Raw genomic sequence first — 22411 nt, 5'->3', positions numbered from 1 at the left:
AGGCGTACCTTAAAGTGTAGTGTCTTACAACTAAATGAAGCTCTTGCTGATGCTAAACCACGATCACCACCTCGACTACCTCCGAACAAGAGCGCACAAGCTTTCCTTCTGCCAAACAGTGTTGCAAACGCTTTCTCTCACTAAATTTTATCACTGCTTTCTCTCACTAGAAATCTTTTGAGAATGAAATTGTGAATGAGAAATTTGTGTTTATGTGGCTATATAAAGAGAAACATTTGCCTTGAAAAATGAGCTAAAGGACACTTGTTATTCATGCGAAGGAAGGGTGTCACACACACTTTTTACTCATGCGAAGGAAGGGTGTCACAGACACTTGTTACTCATGCAAATGTATGCTTATCATCGCCCACCCAAGGGGCTCTTAGAAAGCATCAATTATATCATCGCCCACCCAAGGGGATCTTAGAAAGCATCAATTATATCATCGCCCACCCAAGCGGCTCTTAGAAAGAATCAATTATATCATCGCCCATCATAGGGGCTCATTATGGGGTGGTCCAAGCCCGTACCGTTCCAAGGTAGGCCTAAAAGTGAGACCGTAATCGTAAAAATGGAATTTTCACCACGTAGAGCTCGAAAAAATACACAAGTTGAAAAAAACGTTTGCTCGATTCGGACACCCGGGGACCAAGTTATGGCCTCCCGAAGTATTCGTCAAAATTTACTAAGTAACGGACAACATTGCTCCCCGTGGGTGACGAGATGGGTCATTTTTAAGCATTCTTAAAAATAATATATGGTTCCCCCGAGACACTCCATCACCCACATGACACCCCGAGCGCCAAAACGACCTCTTTTATAAGTTGGAAAGACGTGCAAACGTGATCAAAAAAGTCTGAAGCCATTGGCCGAGGGTTGAATCATCGCCCATAAAGATAAAAGGTTACAATGCACAAGAAGATTATCGCCCACCATGGGTGGCCTAAGTCAAAATCGCCCACCATGCTGGTGCGAGCTGGTGCCCAGCAAGCATGCTAGGCATCAGCGCCCAACAAGCATGCTAGGCATCCCCCAGCTGCTGGTGCGTGCTGGTGCCCAGCAGCGCTGCCAGGCATCAGCGCCCGGCAAGCTTACCAGGCATCAGCGCCCAGCAAGCCTACCAGGCAGCAGCGCCCAGCAGCAACGCTACCAGGCATCAGCGCCCAGCAAGCCTGCCAAGCAGCAGCGCCCAGCAGCTAGCTGCCAACACTAGCGCCCAGCAGCAGCTAGCTGCGTGCCAGGAAGCATCAACGCCTAGCACCGCAAGCTGCGCGCCCAGCAGCAGCTAGCTGTGTGCCAGGCAGCATCAGCGCCCAGCAGCAGCAAGCTACGTGCCAGGCAGCATTAGCGCCCAGCACCCGCAGGCTGCCTGCCAGGCAGGCAGCATCAACGCCCAGGCTGCGCGCCCAAGCTACCTGCCAGCAGCATCGACGCCCACCAAGAGCTGGAAAAAAAAATAATAAAATAAAATTGCCGGGTCGATTGATTTCATTCGATCAATATTTTTCCGACAAACTCCCAAACCGCAGAGTGCGCTAAACGACGTTGTCGTGGGGCTAATGTTTGGACCCCCTGTGGGCCCACGTTCATTAAATACATAAATTACCAAAATGCCCTTAGTTAAACCCTAAACGGGAAAATTAAATCATCATGCACAACACGCATCCCGAGAAACCCTAATATAACCCAACAGGGCCTAACACGGCCCAGAACGGCCAGAAACACTAATCCTAACCCTAATCAAGTTAGTTAATCCTCTCCTATAAATGCTAATCTTCACAGATTAGCGAGGTAATTAATTCTCTCTCTCTACAAATTCTCTCTCTAAACACAGTTTATTAACTTAACCGTCGGAGGGGCTTTCTCGGGAACACCCCCCGAGGCAGTTGACTTTCGTTGTTTTGCAGGACTCGGTTTGACCAGACGAGCAGGCTCCCCTTCAACTTCGATCCGAAATTCTTTTGCAGAAACAGTAATTATTGTGATGATCACGATTTACAATTGCAATGGAATGAGAAATCGGAATTCATCAACCTTTTTAGCTCAATACATTAGGTACGGCATTTTTTATAATAAAATTCATGAATTTACCCATGTACTTGAAACATTTTGAAGCGGAGAAGCTGCGCATGTAGATTGGAGCAAAATGAACAATACTACTGATGATATTCTAGCTAAATGTATATTTTCAATGTATTTTTGACGTACTTAGGACTATTAATGAGCCTGCTCGTCAACTGTTTGAGCTCGGCTCGGTTAAAGCTCGATTCGGCATGGCTAAGCTCGAGACTAAACAAGACAATACAAAGCCATGCTAAGTTCGGCTCAAAAAACTCGCACGCGGCTTGAGTGACATTTTTTCAATAAATATTATATTTATTTTTTTTGCATTTAAAATAAGTTAATAAGTTAATATAATAAATATTATATTTATTTTTTTAACATTTAAATAAAGTTAATATGTATAATTAGGTTAGTTCCCGTGCCATGCACGGTAATTTTTAATAACTATTATTAAACTTTCATTATTATCAGTTTTTATGAAGAAAAAAAAAATCTATAAATATAGTAGTTGACAAATTTTGAGCAAAATAAAGGATTAAGTAAGATATGTTAGATATAAAACGATGTTGAAAATTAGTAAAATAAAGGAATTCACAAACTATGAGTTAAGAAATTTTTACTAGCATATAAATATTTGTGTAAAATATATGTCAAATTTTTTTTATTTTAAGTGATTATATCGTATAATATTAGAGAATTATTTTTGTAAATAAATTTTGTTTCTTTAATTAAATTTTATTAAAAAAAAAAAACTAACAACACACCAGAATGACACGTGTCATTGCCGGTGTGTCTTTTAGTATATAGTTATTGATAATAGCACCCCACTACTATAATTGGGCAATTTGGTAAGTTATCCATTGGTCCAACCCAATAATTTCCTAATTTCTAAACTCCCTAAGCAAACTCAATCACTCACTAAGGGTTTGTTTGGTATTGTTGTGGTTTTCTGTTTTTTGGTTTTTTGTTTTTTAAAGTATATGATATGTGTCCTATAATGAATCAAAATTTTATAAACTTATTAAAATCATGATATTTTTGAAAACTGACAACAGAAAAGTGGAAACACCTTTTTTTTGTTTCCTGTTTTTGATTTTTGGTTTTAAAAAAAACAGAAAACTGAAAACCAAAACTGATGCCAAACAAACCCTAATTAATTAGGTGTATTGGCCCTGTTCAAAGTTTAATTTCCTTGCCATTCTACATCTCTATCATTCCACGCCTCCACCTCATCTCTATCGCTCCACCTCCATGGCTCCATTTATCTCCCAATTCCCATCACTGTAACTCAACACCACCTCCACATATCAACAACTGCATGGCACCGCACCTCTTGTCACCACCACAGGACGCGCCTCCCACCACCGCGTATCACTACAAATATGGCCACTAACCCTGCCACAACACTTAAGTAAATGAAGATTTGTGAAAAGTATCATGAAAGACTGGTTATATGACATGTATTATGTATTTATGGCCTAAATGAGCCTAATATCCAAATCGAGATTATAACAAGCTTGGTTTAGAATTTGAGACAATAACGAACTCGAGCCGATTCCACTTTTGCACTCAAAGCCAAGCTCAATTTTCAAGGCTCGACAACCCATGAACTCGAGCCAAACTCGAACCCAAACATAAGAGCTCAAGCCGAGCCTACCAGTATTCGGACTCGGCTCATTAACAACCACATATCTATAATGTATTTTTAAAGTATCTATAATATACCTATAATATATTTTTGATGTATCTATAATGTATATATCTATATCTGTAGTACATTATTTATGTATCCGTACTTCTCACCTTCTAACAATAAGCATAATTCTTACCGGATCCTAACCCTATATATACATAGTTACATACATAACATGTGAGAGATATGTTGTTAAAATAGTGCTATTAATACCCCAACACCCCCCCCCCCCCTCCCTTCAAAAAAATAAAAAATGAGGTGACGATGTTACTTTAAGGTACTGTTAAGTCGATCTTCACATGCTAATATGCTATGTATACATTCAAATGGTCAAATACTGTAAATTGATTGCTACATAACCAGTAACTCGTATGTCTTCTTTCTAAGTTTATATGAGTGATGTTTTTGGCCACGCATATATCTATTGTAATGCACTGGATTGCCTGATGCAAATATTAATGTGAAAGATCATGCTGTCAGCATGTTAGCAGTCACTCCAGTTTAGCATCAGCATCTTTGGCATTTGATTCACCAGTGATTTTTCCATGGTTAGGTATCCAGAAAGTAAGAACACTCGAAGCTGCCACAAACATCACCCTTCGCGGTGCCCACTTCAAACAGGATGCAACACCGATGTGACTAATCCAACGTCCAATCTGCAGAAAAAAATTATGATTCAGGTGAGCTAAAAGATAAAAGATGTGCAACACAACTCATTAGAGATTAGAACAAGAAATCCTCAGACATCATGACTGCTGTTAGCCTTGAAACTCCAGCCTCTCCACCCACCCCACCCAAAAATTCCCAGTGGAACGGGTGGTGCAAAGGGGAGAGCCACCACACAATACTGCATGTCAGTACACGTACTAACAAAACAAAGGTACTTCCAAGTGTAAGAATGTGACAAAATTCCTACAATCTACTAGCTCTAGGAGGGAATGAAGGTAGTAGAAGTGACCATTCATTTGCATTTAGTTACCAATCCTAGTACCCATTCACTACTCTACACGCAATCACCCACTATTAGTAAACAACCATCTACTTTACGCATGTATCATCAAAGCCACCCAAAAACCACCAATTCAACCATTGAATTAATAGTCTATGTCCCTAAGCAATAAGCATAAAAAAAAAAAAAAATCAAAATCGACACCACTTCAACTTCAAATTCTTAGTCCAAAAATAATTTGCGGCTGGCAAACATGAATCGTCATAGGATTCGTCCCTGTTAAATATCACCAATCCAATTATAGAGAATTTATTTAAATTTCACAACTTATGATTTCAAGATTTACCCATTTAGCATTCTTCTTAGTAGTAGATTGGATTTTATACTATAATTACTTTTTTGTTAAGTTGGTGGCTTTCAAAGAATTAAGGTCCACAAATGCAATCCCAATGTGACTTATTTTTTTATACAACATCACAATTGAGTTACATAACCATGCCTTAAGTGTTCCTAAATTCCATTTGGTCACTAGTCACCATAGCCTATGATCTATAATCTAACACGACTCTAAATGCACACATCAAGTTCAGTACACCTCAATTCTAAGAGGATACCCACGAAATTTTGGAACTTTTGTTGATAATTTATGTTATTGTTTAGAAAAAAAGAACTAAAACAAAATAAATAGAGGAAAGGAATATCCCACATTGAAAGATAAGAGCAAGGGATAGAATATGAGTTATAAAAACAAACTTTGAATGTCTTAGAAACAATGACGCACCATTTGGGCTCTTGTTAAATGAGGGACAAAGATATTAATAGCCCATATTTTTTACTAAGTAAAAAATTTTAATAGCAAGATATTTTAGTTACTTTATCTAAAAAAAATAAAAATAAAAAATAAAATTAATTGCCCCAAAAATCACGCTTAATCATCTTTGTTAGATTCAGCGATTCCAATGCAAATTCATCCGTCTCAATTCCCTTGTTAATTCATCTATCCCAATTAAACTTCCTTCTTTAATTCTTCAAATATTCATCTTCCCTTAAATTTGACAATTAATTTTCTTTCTTTAAATAATCTGATCAATAAATTATGAAGTACATATGGAAATCAAAAGGTTTTCCATTTTTAAACTGATTTATAACAATAAAGTATAGTGTTTTAACAGTTCAACTAGCCTTCTAGCCCGTGCAATGCACAGTTTATTCAAGAATATTTGCATAGAAAGATGAATTAGAAAATATCAATAAGTCATTATGGTTATGATGTGTAATTGAAAACATGATTTAAAAAATTAAATTTTTGGAATTTTAATTAAAAATGAGGATTAAATAAAGAAGGTGGAGGGACTAAAATTAAAGAGAGAAAAACAAAAGGTTGAATTGTAGAGGGGAGATGAAGATGAAGAGGGCATGGAAGATGAAATATAAGTTTAATGAAAGAATTAAAGAAAAATAGTAAAATAAAAAATTAATAATGTAAGAAGACATGTGGCATTTGAGTTAGAGAATAAGATATTGAAATGTAATATGGTGGAGACATGTGTTTTTCTTGTTTAGAGTTTTTATATACTAAGTATAGATTATCTCCTATATAATCCCTATTCTAATTTTTTTTTCATCCAAAAAAAAAATAATCAGAATACATTAATTGGGATAAAGCGATAAACTGAAGGTAAATCTTACATTTTTTCAAATACTATTTGGAAAAAATTCTCATTATTCTACAAGGTTGAACTAAATTGGAAAAAGAAACTGAGAAAAAATATCACTTGAGGATGGATATGTCTTTTAACTTTATTCACAGCTACTACCATTATTTACATTATACTTCCTCCGTTCTATTAATACTGCAACAATGGACTTTTTGCACTATTCATCACTCTTGTTTGACCATATAATATGAGTTATACGTTAAGCAAAATATAGTCAAGTGGGATCTTGTTGGATTCGTCTCATATAATACTTTCACAAAATCAACTTTTTATAATTTTTACTATTACACAATTATAGATATTTAGCATATAAAATGTGTTTCGGGATGCGTAATTTCCTCCTTGTTGCAATATTAACAGAACGGAGGAAGTATTATGTGATTATTATAATATTTGTTTTTCTTAATACTTTAATTATGCCTACTAACATTAGAAGGTTAATATATGGTTCAACTTGTATTCTGTTACTATTATTTTTAGTAATAAGATAAATATTAAAAAATTATTTTTTAAATTATAAAGGGCCCAAATTATATTTTAGAGCAGGGCCCAATATATATATATATACATAGGGATCCGATGAGAATAGGTCCATATGTGAGAATTCATACTTATATGAGAATTAAAGATGGGCACGGGCCCGGCACGGGGAACGAACAGAGGTAGTGTATATATATATATATATATATATATGGAGGGATCCGATGAGAATAGGTCCATATGTGAGAATTCATACTTATATGAGAATTAAAGATGGGCACGGGCCCGGCACGGGGAACGACACGGCGGCCCACCCGTGGGCCGTGAACAAAATTTTGGATTTTGGCACGGGCTGGCACGTGGGCCGGCACGCCAGCAAGGCACGACACGAGGCCCGTCAGGCGGCCCGTGCCATAGCCGTTGGAAACTAGCCGTTTTAGAGCCGTTTTCCAACAGCTATAATAACGGCTAGTTTTTGGCAATTTTCCCACCCAAATTCCCTATAAATACCCCATTTCTTCCTCCAAATTTTTCACAACTCATCTCTTCTCTCTTATTCTCTAATTTTCTTACTCTCTAATTTCTACAAAGGCTACAATCTTACTCTCTTTTGTGAAAAGAAAGAAAAAAAAAACCGTACTCTCTTATAAATTTTACATTTTTACTATTATTACTTTTATTAGTCTACTACAAAAAATAAATAATTAAATAGATAAATAAATAAAATAAAATAAAATAAAATGTTATATTTACATTCGGGAAATTATAAATTCGGGAAATTTTAAGTTCGGGAAATTATAAATTTGGGAAAGCATTGAAGCGTCATTGTAAGATTTAACTCTACTTTATTTTAATTGTTACTGTTATTGTTATTGTTATTATTGTTATTGTTATTATTGTTTTCTTGGAACAACTTAATTATATAAAAACTACTTTCTATTTTTATAGTAGATAATTTAGATTGTTAGTGAAATCTGTCTAAGGCGGGACTTGGGCTCTGGACAACGTTGTTCCTAACTTCTCCTACTTGGGATCTCATTGACCTAAGTAATCTACTATTATTATAATTATTTTTGAAAACTTAATTTGTATAAAAACTACTTACTAATTCTTATTGCTATTGTTATTATTATTGTTGTTAATTGTTATTATTATTGTTAATGTTAATTTGTTATTGTTATTTATATTATTATTATTGTTGTTATTTTTAAATATCATGGCATCAAACCCGAACACTTCCTCCTCCTCTAGAAAAGCCAAGTCAAAACGAAGGGAATCATCAAACCCAAACACTTCAATGGCCCCCCTAACACCGTTCCCGTGCCTAACATGCTCTTTCACTCCCCTAACATGCCCTTTCCAAACACTTCCACCCCTTTCTTTCATCCCCAAACTACGGGAAGGTATGAACAAATGGATGATATGGCTCCTTGGATTATGCCTAGTTCGGAATTTCAACAAACACAATTTTCACCTCATTTATACGGATCACAACATGAATTTTCAATTCCTAATACCCAAGGTAGCCAAACACAAGCCTCCGGGTTGAGTGAACAATCCACCCAAATTCCTAACACCCAAAATCCTAACATATTACAGTGATGTGCCGAAGAGGAATTTGCTCAAACCAACCGAAAGAGTGAAGTTTGGGCACATTATCAATTAAGTAAAAATGGAACCAAAGCCCGGTGTCAGAGTTGTGGTAAAATTTTCTCGGCCGATACCAAGGGAGGGACGGGACACCTTAGTAGACATTCAAAAAAAATGTGGTGGACCATCTAATGATCCAACCCAACCCAAAATTTCTCAATTCCATCCACAAGGCTTCATTTACAATTACGAGAGAGATAGGGATGAACTTGGGAGAATGATTGTACATGCCGAACAACCTTTTCTTTTCGCAGAAAATGATGCCTTCAACAACTACATTAACCGAGCACTACAACTAAAACACAAAAAAAAATCTCCCGAAAAACCGTTCGATCTGCTGCCATGAAGAATTATCTAGAGTATAAATTGAAATTAGTAAATGAATTGGCTAATCTTCCTATTAGAGTTTCTTTAACCGCTGATGCATGGGATGGTGGATACGGACTTCACTATTTATGTGTTACTTGTCATTGGTTAGATAATGATTGGTTGTTACAAAAAACGCATCATTCATTTCAAAATGCTTGAATACCCTCATACCGGTCTTAACATTTCACATCATTTAATGGAAGCCATTGATGCATATAGTCTTAGGGATAAAATCATGTCTATGACTTTCGATAATGCAACTTCTATGACATATAGTGCAAATTTGGTCAAATCCCAATTGACCGATGTTATATTAGATGGAGATGTACTTCATGTTAGATGCATTTGTCATGTTCTTAACTTGTGTGTGAAGGATGGGACACAAGCAATTGGTCCATTTTATCACAAAATAAGGAATGCTATTATGTCTATTAATAGCTCTAACTTGAGATATCAAAAATGGAAAGGTTTTTGCAGGCAACAACGGATAAAGACCATAAAAATAGCACCGGATTGTCCAACTAGGTGGAACTCCACCTATGAAATGTTGAGTCGGGCAATCGAGTACAAGGTTCATTTAATACTTTTTTATAATATAAAATTTCCACAATGTGCTTTACTAGAAGATGATTGGGTTAATTGTGAAAAATATAAGCAGTTTTTACAAATACGATATGGTATGACACATTGTTTTAATTCTGTATATAATCCTTGTTTCCATTCTTTTCTTAGCAATGCATGTTTACTTGCACAACTTTTTGCGAAACACCGATCACAACATGATTATCGTGGATATCTTCCATCCATGGAGGAAAAATAGCATAAATATTACACCGATATTCCTATGATTTATATTTTTGCTTCTATTTTAGATCCTAGGCAAAAATATGATGGCACTTTTTTATTAATTAATATTTATTATAGTAACATGATTTTTGAAGATGATGTAGAAACTTTTAAAAATAAGGTGACTAATGAGTTTTTTTCTTTATATAGAGTTTATGAAAGTAAATATGGAACCGTGTCTCGATTTGCCCCTTCTCAAACATCCAAAAATGTAAGTAAACGGGCCAAAGGTTTATTTGCACAAGCTGCTAACATGATGTCCAAGTTTTCAAGTATGGAATCATCATCAAGTAAGAGAACACAAAGCGATGTTTCGGAGTTGCAAATGTACCTAAGTTACGACTTCATGAAAGGCATGGACGATGAAGAGAAGTTTGGCCTCGACATCCTTGATTGGTGGCAATCACAAACCGTGAAACATCCAATTTTGTCGGCAATGGCTCATGATATTTTCGCTATCCAAGTCTCCTCCGTTGCCTCCGAAAGAACTTTTAGTGCGTCGGGACGAGTTTTAGACGATAGAAGAACAAGACTAAAACCCGAAACACTTGAAATGTGTGTTTGCTTCAAGGATTGGTTGGATGCCGAAACTCGTTCTCAAGATCGTACTTATGCACAAAACGACGACGACGATGAAGGAACGTCGACTTCTTTTAGTTCTCATACTTCTCAATCAACTCAATTGGCCGATGAACTTGAACCACAAGGAGACGAAGACGAAGACGAAGACGAAGATGAAGACGAAGATGAAGACGAAGGCGAAGACGACCAATAATAATTACATTATTACATATTTACATTATACACTATTGTATAATTTTTGTATTATCGAACTTCGTATTCCGTATAATAAATGAAGTTATTCATACACTATTGTACGATTTTTAATTATAATTAATTATTTTGTATTATTGAATTATCGTACCGGCTACCGTCATATAATAAAATAAGTTATTCTTCAATTTTTTGTGTTTTCGGATTATCGCACTCATTTTTTTTTTTTTTATTATATGCATTGTTGTTTTTTGCTAAATTAATAAAATTGTTTTTATTTGTTTATATAAACTTAAACATAATTAAATAAATGATTTGTATAACCTATATTAAAATAAAGTTGTTTAAAAAATCTAAACAAAATATATTAACATTAACATAAACATAAATTAATCACATATATTAAGTTGTACTAAAAATATATATATATATATCTTTTTTTTTTCATTTATTAAAAAAAAAAAAAAAAAAAAAAAAAAAAAAAAAAAGTGGCACGGTTTGGCCCGCGGCCCGGCACGGCACGACCCGTTGCCCATGTTTAATGAGAACTGATCTCTAATTTAGAACATACGAGTTAAAATTTAGAACATGTGACTCAAATTAAAATTTAGAACATAAGAGTAATAATTTAGAACATTTGTGTGAGTAATAATTTAGAACATCTGATTTAATAATTAGAACATGCAGGGGCGAAAAAAAAAAGTTAAATTTTACTCTTATGATTTTAGAAGCCAGGATTTTCAAGTTCCGAGGGCCGGACTGTTAGTAAAAAAATTGAAAAAAATAAAATGCACTAATAATTTATTGTTACTAAACAAAGAGTTAAATTTACTCTTATAATTTTTCATAATAGCAAAATCATCACTAAAGATTCAACACTAAAATTTACTCTTATTAACTTTTCTATATTAAAAACAAAAAAACAAAAAAATAAATAAATAAATAATAAAAAAAAAAAAATCTAGTGTTTTTTATTTCATGATATCAATACAAAAACAATAATTTTCAAATAAACTAGCATATAACCCTAAAAGTTTGATATATCATATTAAATGTAAGCAATTAGCCTAAAGTTCCACTCAATTGACAAAAAAATTAGCCAAATCTATTAAATTAAATAATATTAATATATTAATAAAAAATAAAAATAAAAACTTGTTTGGGATAGGATTCGATTCCAACTCCCTCGGGAAAAAACACCACTCCTTAACCAACATAACAAGCCTTGTTTACTGAAATTTATGTCTCTTTAATAGTATATATAATAATTTTAGAACATTTTATTTATTTTAGAAAGGAATTCTCAAGAGTGTTCTAAATTTTTACTCGTATGTTCTAAATTTTAAATCTGAAGTTCTAAACTTTTCCTTAGGTGTTCTAAATTAAATCAAATGTTTTAATTTAGTACTCACATGTTCTAAACCATAAATTAGTTAAGTTCGATGTCATAAATTTTAAATAACTTGTTCCAAAATTTTAAATTGTATGTTCTAAATTTTAAAACGTGTGTTTTAAGATTTTTAATTATATATCCAAATTTTAAAGTGTATGTTCATAATTCTTTACTCACACTTTTTATATTCTATATCAGTTTGTTCTAAATTTTTATTCACATGTTCATAATCTTAAATCATATATCTAAATTTTACTCATATGTTTAAAATTTCATAAAGCAAATTTTATAAATTTTTAATCACTTGTTCTAATTCTTAAATCAGATGTTCTAAACATATTACTCACACAAATGTTCTAAATTATTACTCATATGTTCAAAATTTTTATTTGAGCCACTTGTTCTAAATTTTAACTCGCATATTCTAAATTTTAACTCACATTTTCTAAATTTTTGCTCACATGTTCTAAATTTTAAATCAGTTCTCGCATAACTAAGAATTCTCACATATGGACCTATTATCACCCGATCCCTCACCTATATATATATATATATATATATATATATATATATATATATATATATAAGTTTAAAAACCGCCATCTACCCAACAAGGCCTAATACATATATAAGGCCAAAAACCTTCAATTATCCAACGAGGCCTTATGCATACATGCCAATAGGGAGGAGGAAATCGTTGAAAAGGAAAAAGTGCAAAACAAAGGGGAAACTATGAAAAAGAAGCTGGAGAACCCAGAACACGAAGAGGGCCAAGGCCATGAAGGGAAAGTACATACACTATGTTCCCCTCAACGAAACGACGAAACATATGGGAGTCTAAGAACAATTGAAATAACTTCAAGCCTTGTCTTTCAAATTTGGCATGAGGTTTACAGGAAAAGTAGGCGATGAGGTAAGTTGATTTCTTGCTCTTTTTGTTTTCAAGCACTTAACCTCAATTGCTTTATTTGTTCTCTGCCCCACTAAAGCCCCATCACCGTTCTTTTTATTTTATCTTTTTTGCTATTATTTTCATTTGTCTTGATTAATTTTCTAGGCCCGCAATAATTAATTTCGTAATTATAAACAACTAACAATTAATCTTTTATAGTTCTTAGCCATTTACTTTAGCTTAGTATTAAGATCATTATTCTTTCTCCGATTGTGTTCAAGAACTTGGAGGTAATCCTCCCTATCATGTATTTTGTGCAAATTCTTGGATAGATGTTAATTTAACCTCTTCTATATTTCATTTCTATGTCGCATTCGCATAAACCTTTCACTTGTTGTAGCAATTATAAGATTACTCCCACATTAGCAAGTTTTATCCCATGTAAAGTGGTCAACCAAGAAGCATACCCTCAGTGCACCCTCGGCGATAAGGTGATAAGGTCTTATGTTGAATAAAATTAGAAAATTTTGTCAAGAATAACACCACCTTTTTGCAATCTTCGAATAATAGAACGACCTTTGGATTATTTTAAAATAAAACGGCCTTTAACATACTTTTAATTTATTTTCACATTTTTTTAATAATAATGATTTTAAAAAATAAAACCTAAATGAAAAAAACTAAAACTAAAAACAAAACTGAGATTTAAAAAAGGAAATCCCTCCCTCTTGCCGGCAACAACCCCACCAAGCCACCACCACCCGACATCACCACCGGCGTGACACCGGTGATACCCCATCCTAACCTAGTGCCCGAACATCCAGCGCCCCTCACCTTCCCCTAAACCACCTTCCCCCCACTCTAAATTCCCTCTCCTTCCCCTCGAAAACACTCCTCTCCTCGTCGGACGGCAACCAAACTCACTCCCCTGTGCCAGCAAATCTGTTTATCCCCTCCGACCGTCTCCACCCACTTCCCCCTTGAACCAGCATCTGAAAATCCTAAAACCCCAAAATCGAGTGTTGGTTTTAGGGGTTTTCGACTTTTTGGAGGTGGTTAAAGGGGGGAAGGGGGTGGAGACAGCCTTCGGAAGGGCGAAACCGCGAAATTGGTTTGTCGGCACAATGCAGGTGGTTTGGCGCTAGCTGGTGGGGAGAGGAGGGTTTTCAAGGGGAGGGAGGAGGGTTTTCGAGGTGAAGGAGGAGGGTTTTAGGGCGGAGGAAGGTGGTTTGGCGGGGTAGGGGCCTGGGGCTCTAGCCGCCGGCGATTATGGGGAGGCCTGGTGGTGGGGGCGGCTGCCAGCACGGGGGAGGGAGCTTTTTTTTTCTTTTAAGGTTTTTTTTTTTAAAAAGTCTTAAATAAATTGACTAATGATATTGTGACACGTGTCACTAGTAACCTATTTAACAAATCCAACAAGCTACGTTCTATATTTGGCATATGTATATCAAAGGTCGTTTTATTTTAAAATAATCCAAAGGTTGTTCTATTCTTGGAAGACGGGTGAAAGATGGTGTTATTCTTGGAAAATTTTCCATAAAATTATTAAGCTTTACATAACCAAAGCATAAGGAGAAAAAACTATTTCCCATTGTTAACTCATTCAGTTTTGTCAAAAATGAATGTAAGTAAATCACTTCATAGAATATGGATGCACAAGAGTCTCATAAACAAAGCTACTCCCTCTATTTCTTTCTAAGTTCCCCTATATCGGACATTTGCACAATTTCCATACAGCACTAATGAAGTTAGTCATCTCAAATATATAATTTTTGAATATAAAATTTTTATAACTTATTCTTCTTGATTATTAAAGATAGGTCAAAATTCAGCATTGGCACATTTACCGGTCAAACTAAAGTACTTATTTGAAACAGAGCGAGTGCCACTTAAAGGAATGTGGGAGAATGGAAAAAGGTATAGTGAAGATAATCTACCTCACTCCTTGAGTTAATATCCCAAGCATGCAAGCTTCCATCACCTGAACCTGGACAGAAAATTTAACATAGCATTTAGCCCTAGGGATTTACATCGAGCTAGAAAAGCCAACAATAGAGTTCACATATAGAGAGGTTTAGAGTGACATATGGAAGGCAAACGAAAAAGTTCAAGCATAGTGATCAGTGCTTAGGAACCAAAACAAAAGTAATGGAAAGATTCATAGATCAACAGCACAGATTGGCTTATATATATATATATATATATATATATATATATATATATATATATATATATATATATATATATATATATATATGTATGTATGTATGTATGTATGTATGTATGTATATATTGAAGCAGCATACTTTATCATAGTGTACAGCATTTTTCCATATAGTGCCTAGGAAAAGGAATACAAACCTGCAACAACGTATTGTCCATCTGGAGTGAATGTTGCTTCTATCGTTGTGTTATGTGAAGGCTCTAAGCTGAATCCACAGCGCTGCATGAGAAAAAAATTTAGACTAAAATATTTCTCATGAATTAAGCTCTCTCTGTAGAGTGTGCAGGAGCGATGAAACAAGAATTCATAGAAGCTCGAGTTTATATTGGAAGGTAATGTAATGAGCCGAACACAAATGAAATAATCAGCTAAGATAAAAGTAACCTTTTCCCCAGCATATGCATCAAGGACATAGACATTATTATTTGTGGTTGTCAAGAGCATAGATTTTCCATCATTACTAAATTTTATGTCACAGACTTCCGCAGTATCTCCACCAACTAGAAAGGTATCAAAAGGACCCTACACAGAAAGTCTAAAAATCATTATCAGTTACAAATATAAAGAATTTGCATGCTAGTGTCTAGGTTATATGGTGCCACACCTTATCATAGGAGCGCGAATCAAACAATTTAACAGCACCCCCTTCCATTGCAACTGCAAAAACAAGTCCTTGCTGATCATATGCAACTGCTGGTCTTCCCCGCAACCTTAAAATCCCCTGAAAACCATACAAGTTCAAACGAAATCATAACAATTCCCATATCAATAAAAATTTTACTAACTGAAATGCACGTAAAGTTTAAGAATTATTATGCACTTAATAAATGTACCACCTTTTAAATCATACGAAGTATGCTTTAGCAGGAACTTAATTTAGAATTTAAAAATTGGGCTAATAAATATGTTGCCATGTTTGTTAGTTATTACATATGCTTGATCTTCATGACTTCACCTTCAAACTCTTCTAAGTGAAATGCATGTAAAACAACATTGTAATTAGCACCTTTAGAATCAAACCTCAATGTGATTCTTTTAAAAGCTTCATGCCTATTGGATAGCACAATGGCATTATGTATAATAATAAATTGTCGTAAAACTTGAGGAGAGATGATGTTATGAGGAAATGTGTACAAACCATGGTATATTTCTTCTATAATGTGTTGAGGGAATTGTAGGTGTTAATATCAGAATTTCAAAACCTTGTGACAACCACGGTACATCCAAAAAAAAAATAGGGGGTACTTTTGACTTTTACATGGGTACATTTAAACGTTTCAGTTTTCAGTCTAACACTTGCTTTCATATGATCCTATCTAGTACCGGTTTTTTATTACTGGAGGGACTCCACAAACAAAAAACAATTCTATATATCAGTGTTACTCAAAGGCATAGCCAAAAGTCATCTCCCAACAATGCCTCAATGGCTCAATCACATTTTTAGGTTTATCAAACGATACCCCTGATTGAGAATAGATTATGCTCGATTGATGTGGTTGTAGTGACAGAGGATGAGAACATTGGTCGCTACCTTTGGCAATCTTGTTTGCAATGAGCAGCGACCTAGATTGGGTTTATTCTGCAATATGGGATGAACGAACACAATGGTCCTGATACCGTTGTTCTAGACCCTAAGTACTCCTTAACAACCCCCATACTGATAATGAACCAAAAAGTTAAAATTAATAAGACTTTTGCATATTAAACAACAGTGAAGGACCTTGTGCATTCACTGATAAGCAAATATTTATGTGTAAGACCTGAGACAAGGTTAAGTAAAATAAATAATGATGCAGCAAAACTCCGCATGTCAAAGAAAATCAAAGATCTATTTTGGCTTACATGGAATGTATGACATCCAAACAGCGTTAAATAAGGTTTGATCTTAGGTTCAACAAGTAATTAGATTTTTAAAAAAAATCCATCTTTGATACTTATTAGTTGTGATTTCTTCATCAAACAATAACAAAAAAAATTTTAAAAATATTATCACCTGGACACTAGTTGAGATGTAATATGGAATGTAACTACGTATTCAAAACCCTCATTAACATTGGCCATTATCAACAATACAAGTGCTGTTGATAGACGACAAGATGGGATTAGAATTTATTTCATAAAATTCACACCTTTGTTTTGCCAAAATATAAACTAAAGGATGGGAGATTCTCATGACCTAAGCCGTTGTGAAAAAAAAGCGTCAGAGCCCTAAAGTATGCAGTACACTTGAAATAGAAATTGATGTGAAAAATTCGAATAATCATTTCAAATTACATGGTGTAAATTGGCAATTGGCAAAGACAACCACTACACTGTCATTTTCCCATTAGGTTCCATTCACTTATTTAAGCTTATTTAACAAAAAAGTACATCGGATCGTCAGCAAATTAATGGTGCACGTACGAGCACTAAGCTTGGTGCTCAAACTTTGAATTTATCAAAGCGCATATCATTCAAGTTTCATAAAAAAGAGTTCAAATTGAATTTCAAGGATACGATACACCCACAACCACAAATGAGGCATTGTTTGCAGCAACACCACCAAAAAAAAAATAGTAGAATAAAATAAACACACTACCAATTGAGGTTCACCAAAGAACCTACCATTTACAATTGATCAAGATGGCATCCAAATGAAATTCTAGTGGCAGGTGATATGCCTCCAACCACACTTGCATTTAAGTGAGATTCATTAATATTTGTGAAATAAAAGTAAATATTTGTAAAATGCACTACATAAACTTGATGAAATATTATTACTGAAGATTGATGAAATGCACTACATAAATATTTGTGAAATAAAAGTAACTATTGATGAAACAATCAAATTAGATCCACTGATGAACCATATACAAATTCGAAAAGTGCACACAAACTTGTAAGTTATAGAAATTTGGATTTCAAAAGCTACATTCAGCTCGCCTAACTTAAAAGAATATTAGAAGATGGATATAATCAAATTCTATGGAGTTTCATAGTAAAGAAAGTTAAACTCCATATAAAGATTTGTCAATTAAGCTATAAGCTCAACAAAATTTATCCCACTATCATTGATGTATATCATCTTTATTATAGGCATAAAAACAAATTTTGAAGATAGCAAAGATAAACCTCATAGCACCTTAGCCAGATGAGGTAGGCCTAACTGAATTACACAGAACATAGTTTCTCTAATTCAACCGAATTGGAAATTGTTCACACATAGCAAAACAACACTCAATTAATTAATTACTTAATTATATAACAATGAACTTGCAATGGAAAAGAAGTATTCTCTAGATTTATTAACAACAGCAGTCACTAAAATCCTTTTCGATATAGACTATAGAGAACATAAAAATATATGTTTACAAAGGTTAGAGTCCTACCTGGCAGGAATTTACTCGAAGATCCCATATTCTTACGCTGTGGTCAAGGGAACCAGACATAAAGCTATCATTGATTGGTGACATGCACAAGGAAACAATTCTGCAAAATACACCAGCAGATATTAGTAATCCAAGGCATTTCAACTTCCACAGAGAGATAACATAGAAATGGTAGTACAAGAATATTTCCAAGACTTCACAGTCAAAGGTCCACAACACCCAATATGATTCAAAGAGAAAATCAAGCAAGAGATCAACAAGGATCCAACAGTAGAGGCCATTTATATAGTTAACAACAAATTCGTGTGACGATATTCAAACCTTTCTTTATGGCCTTTAAAATAACGAAGACAGCGATTATCATACATGGAAAGATATCGTAGGGATTCTGCAAGAAAGAAGCAAGAGCACATTTACATAGTATTCAGACAGCAAGCAGTGAAGCCTGCACATGATTGAAACAGAACATAGTCGAGAAACAATAGTAACTGAACTTGCCTCCTGTTGAATCAAGGTTATACTTGGAGGAACAAATCACCGAGCTAGGGTGGTGGGTGAAGCATATCCGATCAGCACCATGTTTTTTATGATATGTGGTCTTCAGAAGTCTGGAAATCATTACATTTAAATCAGTGAATCAACAATATATTAGCTTAAAAACTAGGCATTCCATTTAATGAATTAACTAAATTTTATAACAACATGTTCATTGATAATAGGTTGCCATTATCAAGGTATGTAAGAAGCACATATGAGAAAGAACAGTGGAAGGTAGTAATTGAGATGCTTAATAGCTTAGCATCATTAAGTTCAGTATTATCTCGAACAGTGGACTCACTTGGCACTAACAATGTCATAAAGTCGAACTGAATCATCATCACTGGCAGTAACCAACAGATCACTTGTTCGATGGAAATCGATTGAGTTTATCTTTCCACCCTGCAAAGAATAATTATTTGGTGATGACAAAGATGTCAAAAAAAAAAAAAACAAACATAACATGTGATGCTTCATGTAAGCTCTTTAGAATCTTTCCCACTATTCCTATTTTAGTAGATTATTGTTAAACATTGGCATGTCTCATACTTAATGAAATAAAACTATTTAGTATCATGAATAATTTTGCAGAACTCTAGCTATCTGTTGTATGTGGGACAAAATACTTGGAATCCATAGAGTGATTTAGCAAATATGAGTTAGAGAATATTTAAGACATTTCATTAAGAGCCAAAAGGGTCTAGGAAGTCACTTATTGGAACTAGGCAACACAAGTCAGCAACTTTTGGCTTCCATGCAGGTCCCAATGATACATCTCGGACTAACCGTCGGACTATTTAGAAGTATTCAACATAGAGAGATCAACATTTTGCATGATCCTAATATTTTCATGGATCAATTGCTGAAAACTAGGAAAATATATGTCGGCAAGCAAGGCTACACATGCAGACATCAATGATATAACTTGGACTATTCAAAGTATCAATATTGCACTTTGGACTATTCAAAAGTGTAAAACTTTCAGATATTTTTGGATGGTTCAAGCTTTTGTATAAATTTTTATTATTTTTCAAGGATCTTACCTTAGTGTTAATATCCATTTGAATGAGTAAAATAATTATTTAACAAGTGTACATAAATACAGACTGAAAGTCTAGCATCTGCTCACATTTGATTTCTGAACACTTTCTCTGTCCCTAAATTTTAAAGCTATTGTAATAGAATCATAGTCTACAGTCAAGCTGTCTCCATGCAACATGGGACTAATTTCACTGTTGATATTGCACCTACAGAAGTGCTAATTTTTAAAAAATATAGCATTACCTTCATGGAAATAGCGCTCATATTCATGAATGAAAATCTCATAGCTAACTGGCCCTAAACTAAAGAAAGATAGAACATGGCAAAAGATTTGAAAACAAAAACAAATGGCCTTCATGCCTACAACCATGAACCAGCTTTGTATCACCTTAGAGTCTTAGACAACAAAATTTGGAAAGATTAAGTTGAAATCAACAAAGCAAGAAAGAGCTCTCCCATTTAAACATTTAAGACTACACTCATTCATCCAGATGACATAGCATTATCGTAGAACATTTAGATTAAGAGCTATATGCTAACACAGTGTCGTAGAAGAGGGAATAAGAACAATGAAGTAGAGAACGAAGATCAAGGATCGCCAATACTACAGCTAATATGCCTGATTATCATGGTTGGGGCAGACACATGTTTTCAAGAAGGGTATGGTTCACATAATTGTTGAGTAAACTTGTACTTTCAACATGAATAAAAGGAGCAGAACTCTATTCCTATCTACATACAAATCTTACAAGAGCAGGATATTGTGGACCAAGGCACAAACATGGAAATTTGATAGCAACTTCTATGATGTTCTAACTTATGTGAGGAATGGCAAACTGAAAAGTCACTAGCTAAATCAATGCCAAAGTATTATGTACTGCGTTGAGGTAGTGAACTAAGCCAATTAAAAAGTAATCACTAATTCTTAAGATTCAACTTCATTCCAAATGGAGTCATCTTAAATGAACATTGTCATGTAATCATTTTCAATTGTCTTGCCTTCTGGTACATTTGATAATGACATGTTTTCTGGAGGGAGCCCCAGTTTATCGACAAAACAAATGTTGTTCATCAAAGGGCAAAATTGGAGTATTTTGGGGTAGAAATGGGTAAAACTGCTTACCATTTCTACCCCGAAACATTTGTTTATGAAGATGAAAAACTTGGATTTTCTTTGTTTTCTGCTTTTTCTTATAGTTATTCCTCATTGGTAACCAGCAAATTTAGTGATTAAATTTACAAGCCTAATTTTTCAAATAAAACTTTTCAAAACTATTGAATTTATTACACCAACACCACCTTAGAGAATCAAGAGCATATTTCAAGCAGCAAATCATAATGCATTACATCCAATAAAAAAAAAAAAAAAAAAAAAAAAAAAGCAGCACTCAAATTGAAAAAAATTAAATAGGAAATTACAACAACAAAAAAATGCAGACAAAAATCAAACATCATAACATATTGAAAATTAAAACAATTTCATAATCAAGTAACTGAATAACACGGGACTTGAAGTGTAAAAATTGAAAGAATATGGAGTTAAAGTAGTTATAAACTCACAAAGTCTGAGAAGACGGCGCCAATGGACATGGTGCGCACAATATTGTCATCAAGCTGATTGAGAGACATAATCACCATTAACGTCGAAGAGAGTAAATGCAGTAAGTTTCGTTTGGGCCGGTAGTGTTAGCAAAGCAAAAGCCAAGCAGCGCCAGAAAACCTCGAGAAAATAAGGCTGAGTAACAACTCCAAGAAATCAAGGGCTAATTTCGTCTTATCAACATAGCAGTTAGGGGTAGTATTGTAAGTATACCCAGATGTAGCGAAGAAAAGAAAATCACATTTAGAGATTTGGTCTAACTGAAGCTACCACATTCCGAAAATGGTGTGTCAATATCCTGTTGAAAATCCTATTTCCTATTGAAAACCCTAATTCGTATGCAAAGAAATTCAAACCACTAGCGGTGGATTTAATGAAATCGAAGCAAAACCCTGCGCTTTAGTATTAACAAAGTAAGGGTCTGTTCATATTTACTTATTTTCAGTTCAGTTCAGCTCCAATTAGCTCAATTCAGTTCAGTTCAACTCTAATCAGTTCAGTTCAGTTCAGCTCTAATCAGTTCAGTTCAGTTCAGCTCAGTTGTTAATTTTTTTGTTTTAGATGTTTTAGCATATTACAACAACGACAATAATAATAATAATAATAATAATAATAATAATAATAATAATAATAATAATAATAATAATAATAATAATAATAATAATAACAATAATAATAACAATAATAATAATAATTAAATAAAAATAAAAATAATAATATTAATAATTATTATTATTATTTTAAATTATATTCGTCGTTCAAAATGGTCACATGTTTTTTTACAGTTGAACTCATTGACAAAATGAGAGTACT

At 34.1% G+C, this 22411-nt stretch overlaps 1 protein-coding gene across 1 annotated transcript; it reads right to left on the bottom strand.

The window, feature by feature from the left end:
* Positions 1 to 3997: 3997 nt before the first annotated feature.
* Positions 3998 to 21716, bottom strand: LOC145626927 (protein ANTHESIS PROMOTING FACTOR 1-like). Its single transcript, XM_081679373.1, has 10 exons — positions 21559 to 21716; positions 19259 to 19359; positions 18919 to 19028; positions 18742 to 18808; positions 18421 to 18520; positions 15657 to 15773; positions 15437 to 15574; positions 15190 to 15271; positions 14766 to 14815; positions 3998 to 4413 (listed from the first exon to the last, which is right to left on the bottom strand). The coding sequence occupies exons 1-10, from the start codon at positions 21634 to 21636 to the stop codon at positions 4249 to 4251; spliced, it is 1008 nt and encodes a 335-aa protein (XP_081535499.1). The 5' UTR covers positions 21637 to 21716; the 3' UTR covers positions 3998 to 4248.
* Between the last annotated feature and the right edge of the window lie 695 nt (positions 21717 to 22411).

This window comes from Chenopodium album, chromosome 4 (assembly GCF_948465745.1).
Source record: "Chenopodium album chromosome 4, dcCheAlbu1.1, whole genome shotgun sequence".
In the NCBI taxonomy this organism is placed as follows: domain Eukaryota; kingdom Viridiplantae; phylum Streptophyta; class Magnoliopsida; order Caryophyllales; family Amaranthaceae; genus Chenopodium; species Chenopodium album.
Note: the sequence above shows the minus strand (reverse complement) of the source record. Positions and strands in the feature narration are given on the sequence as shown.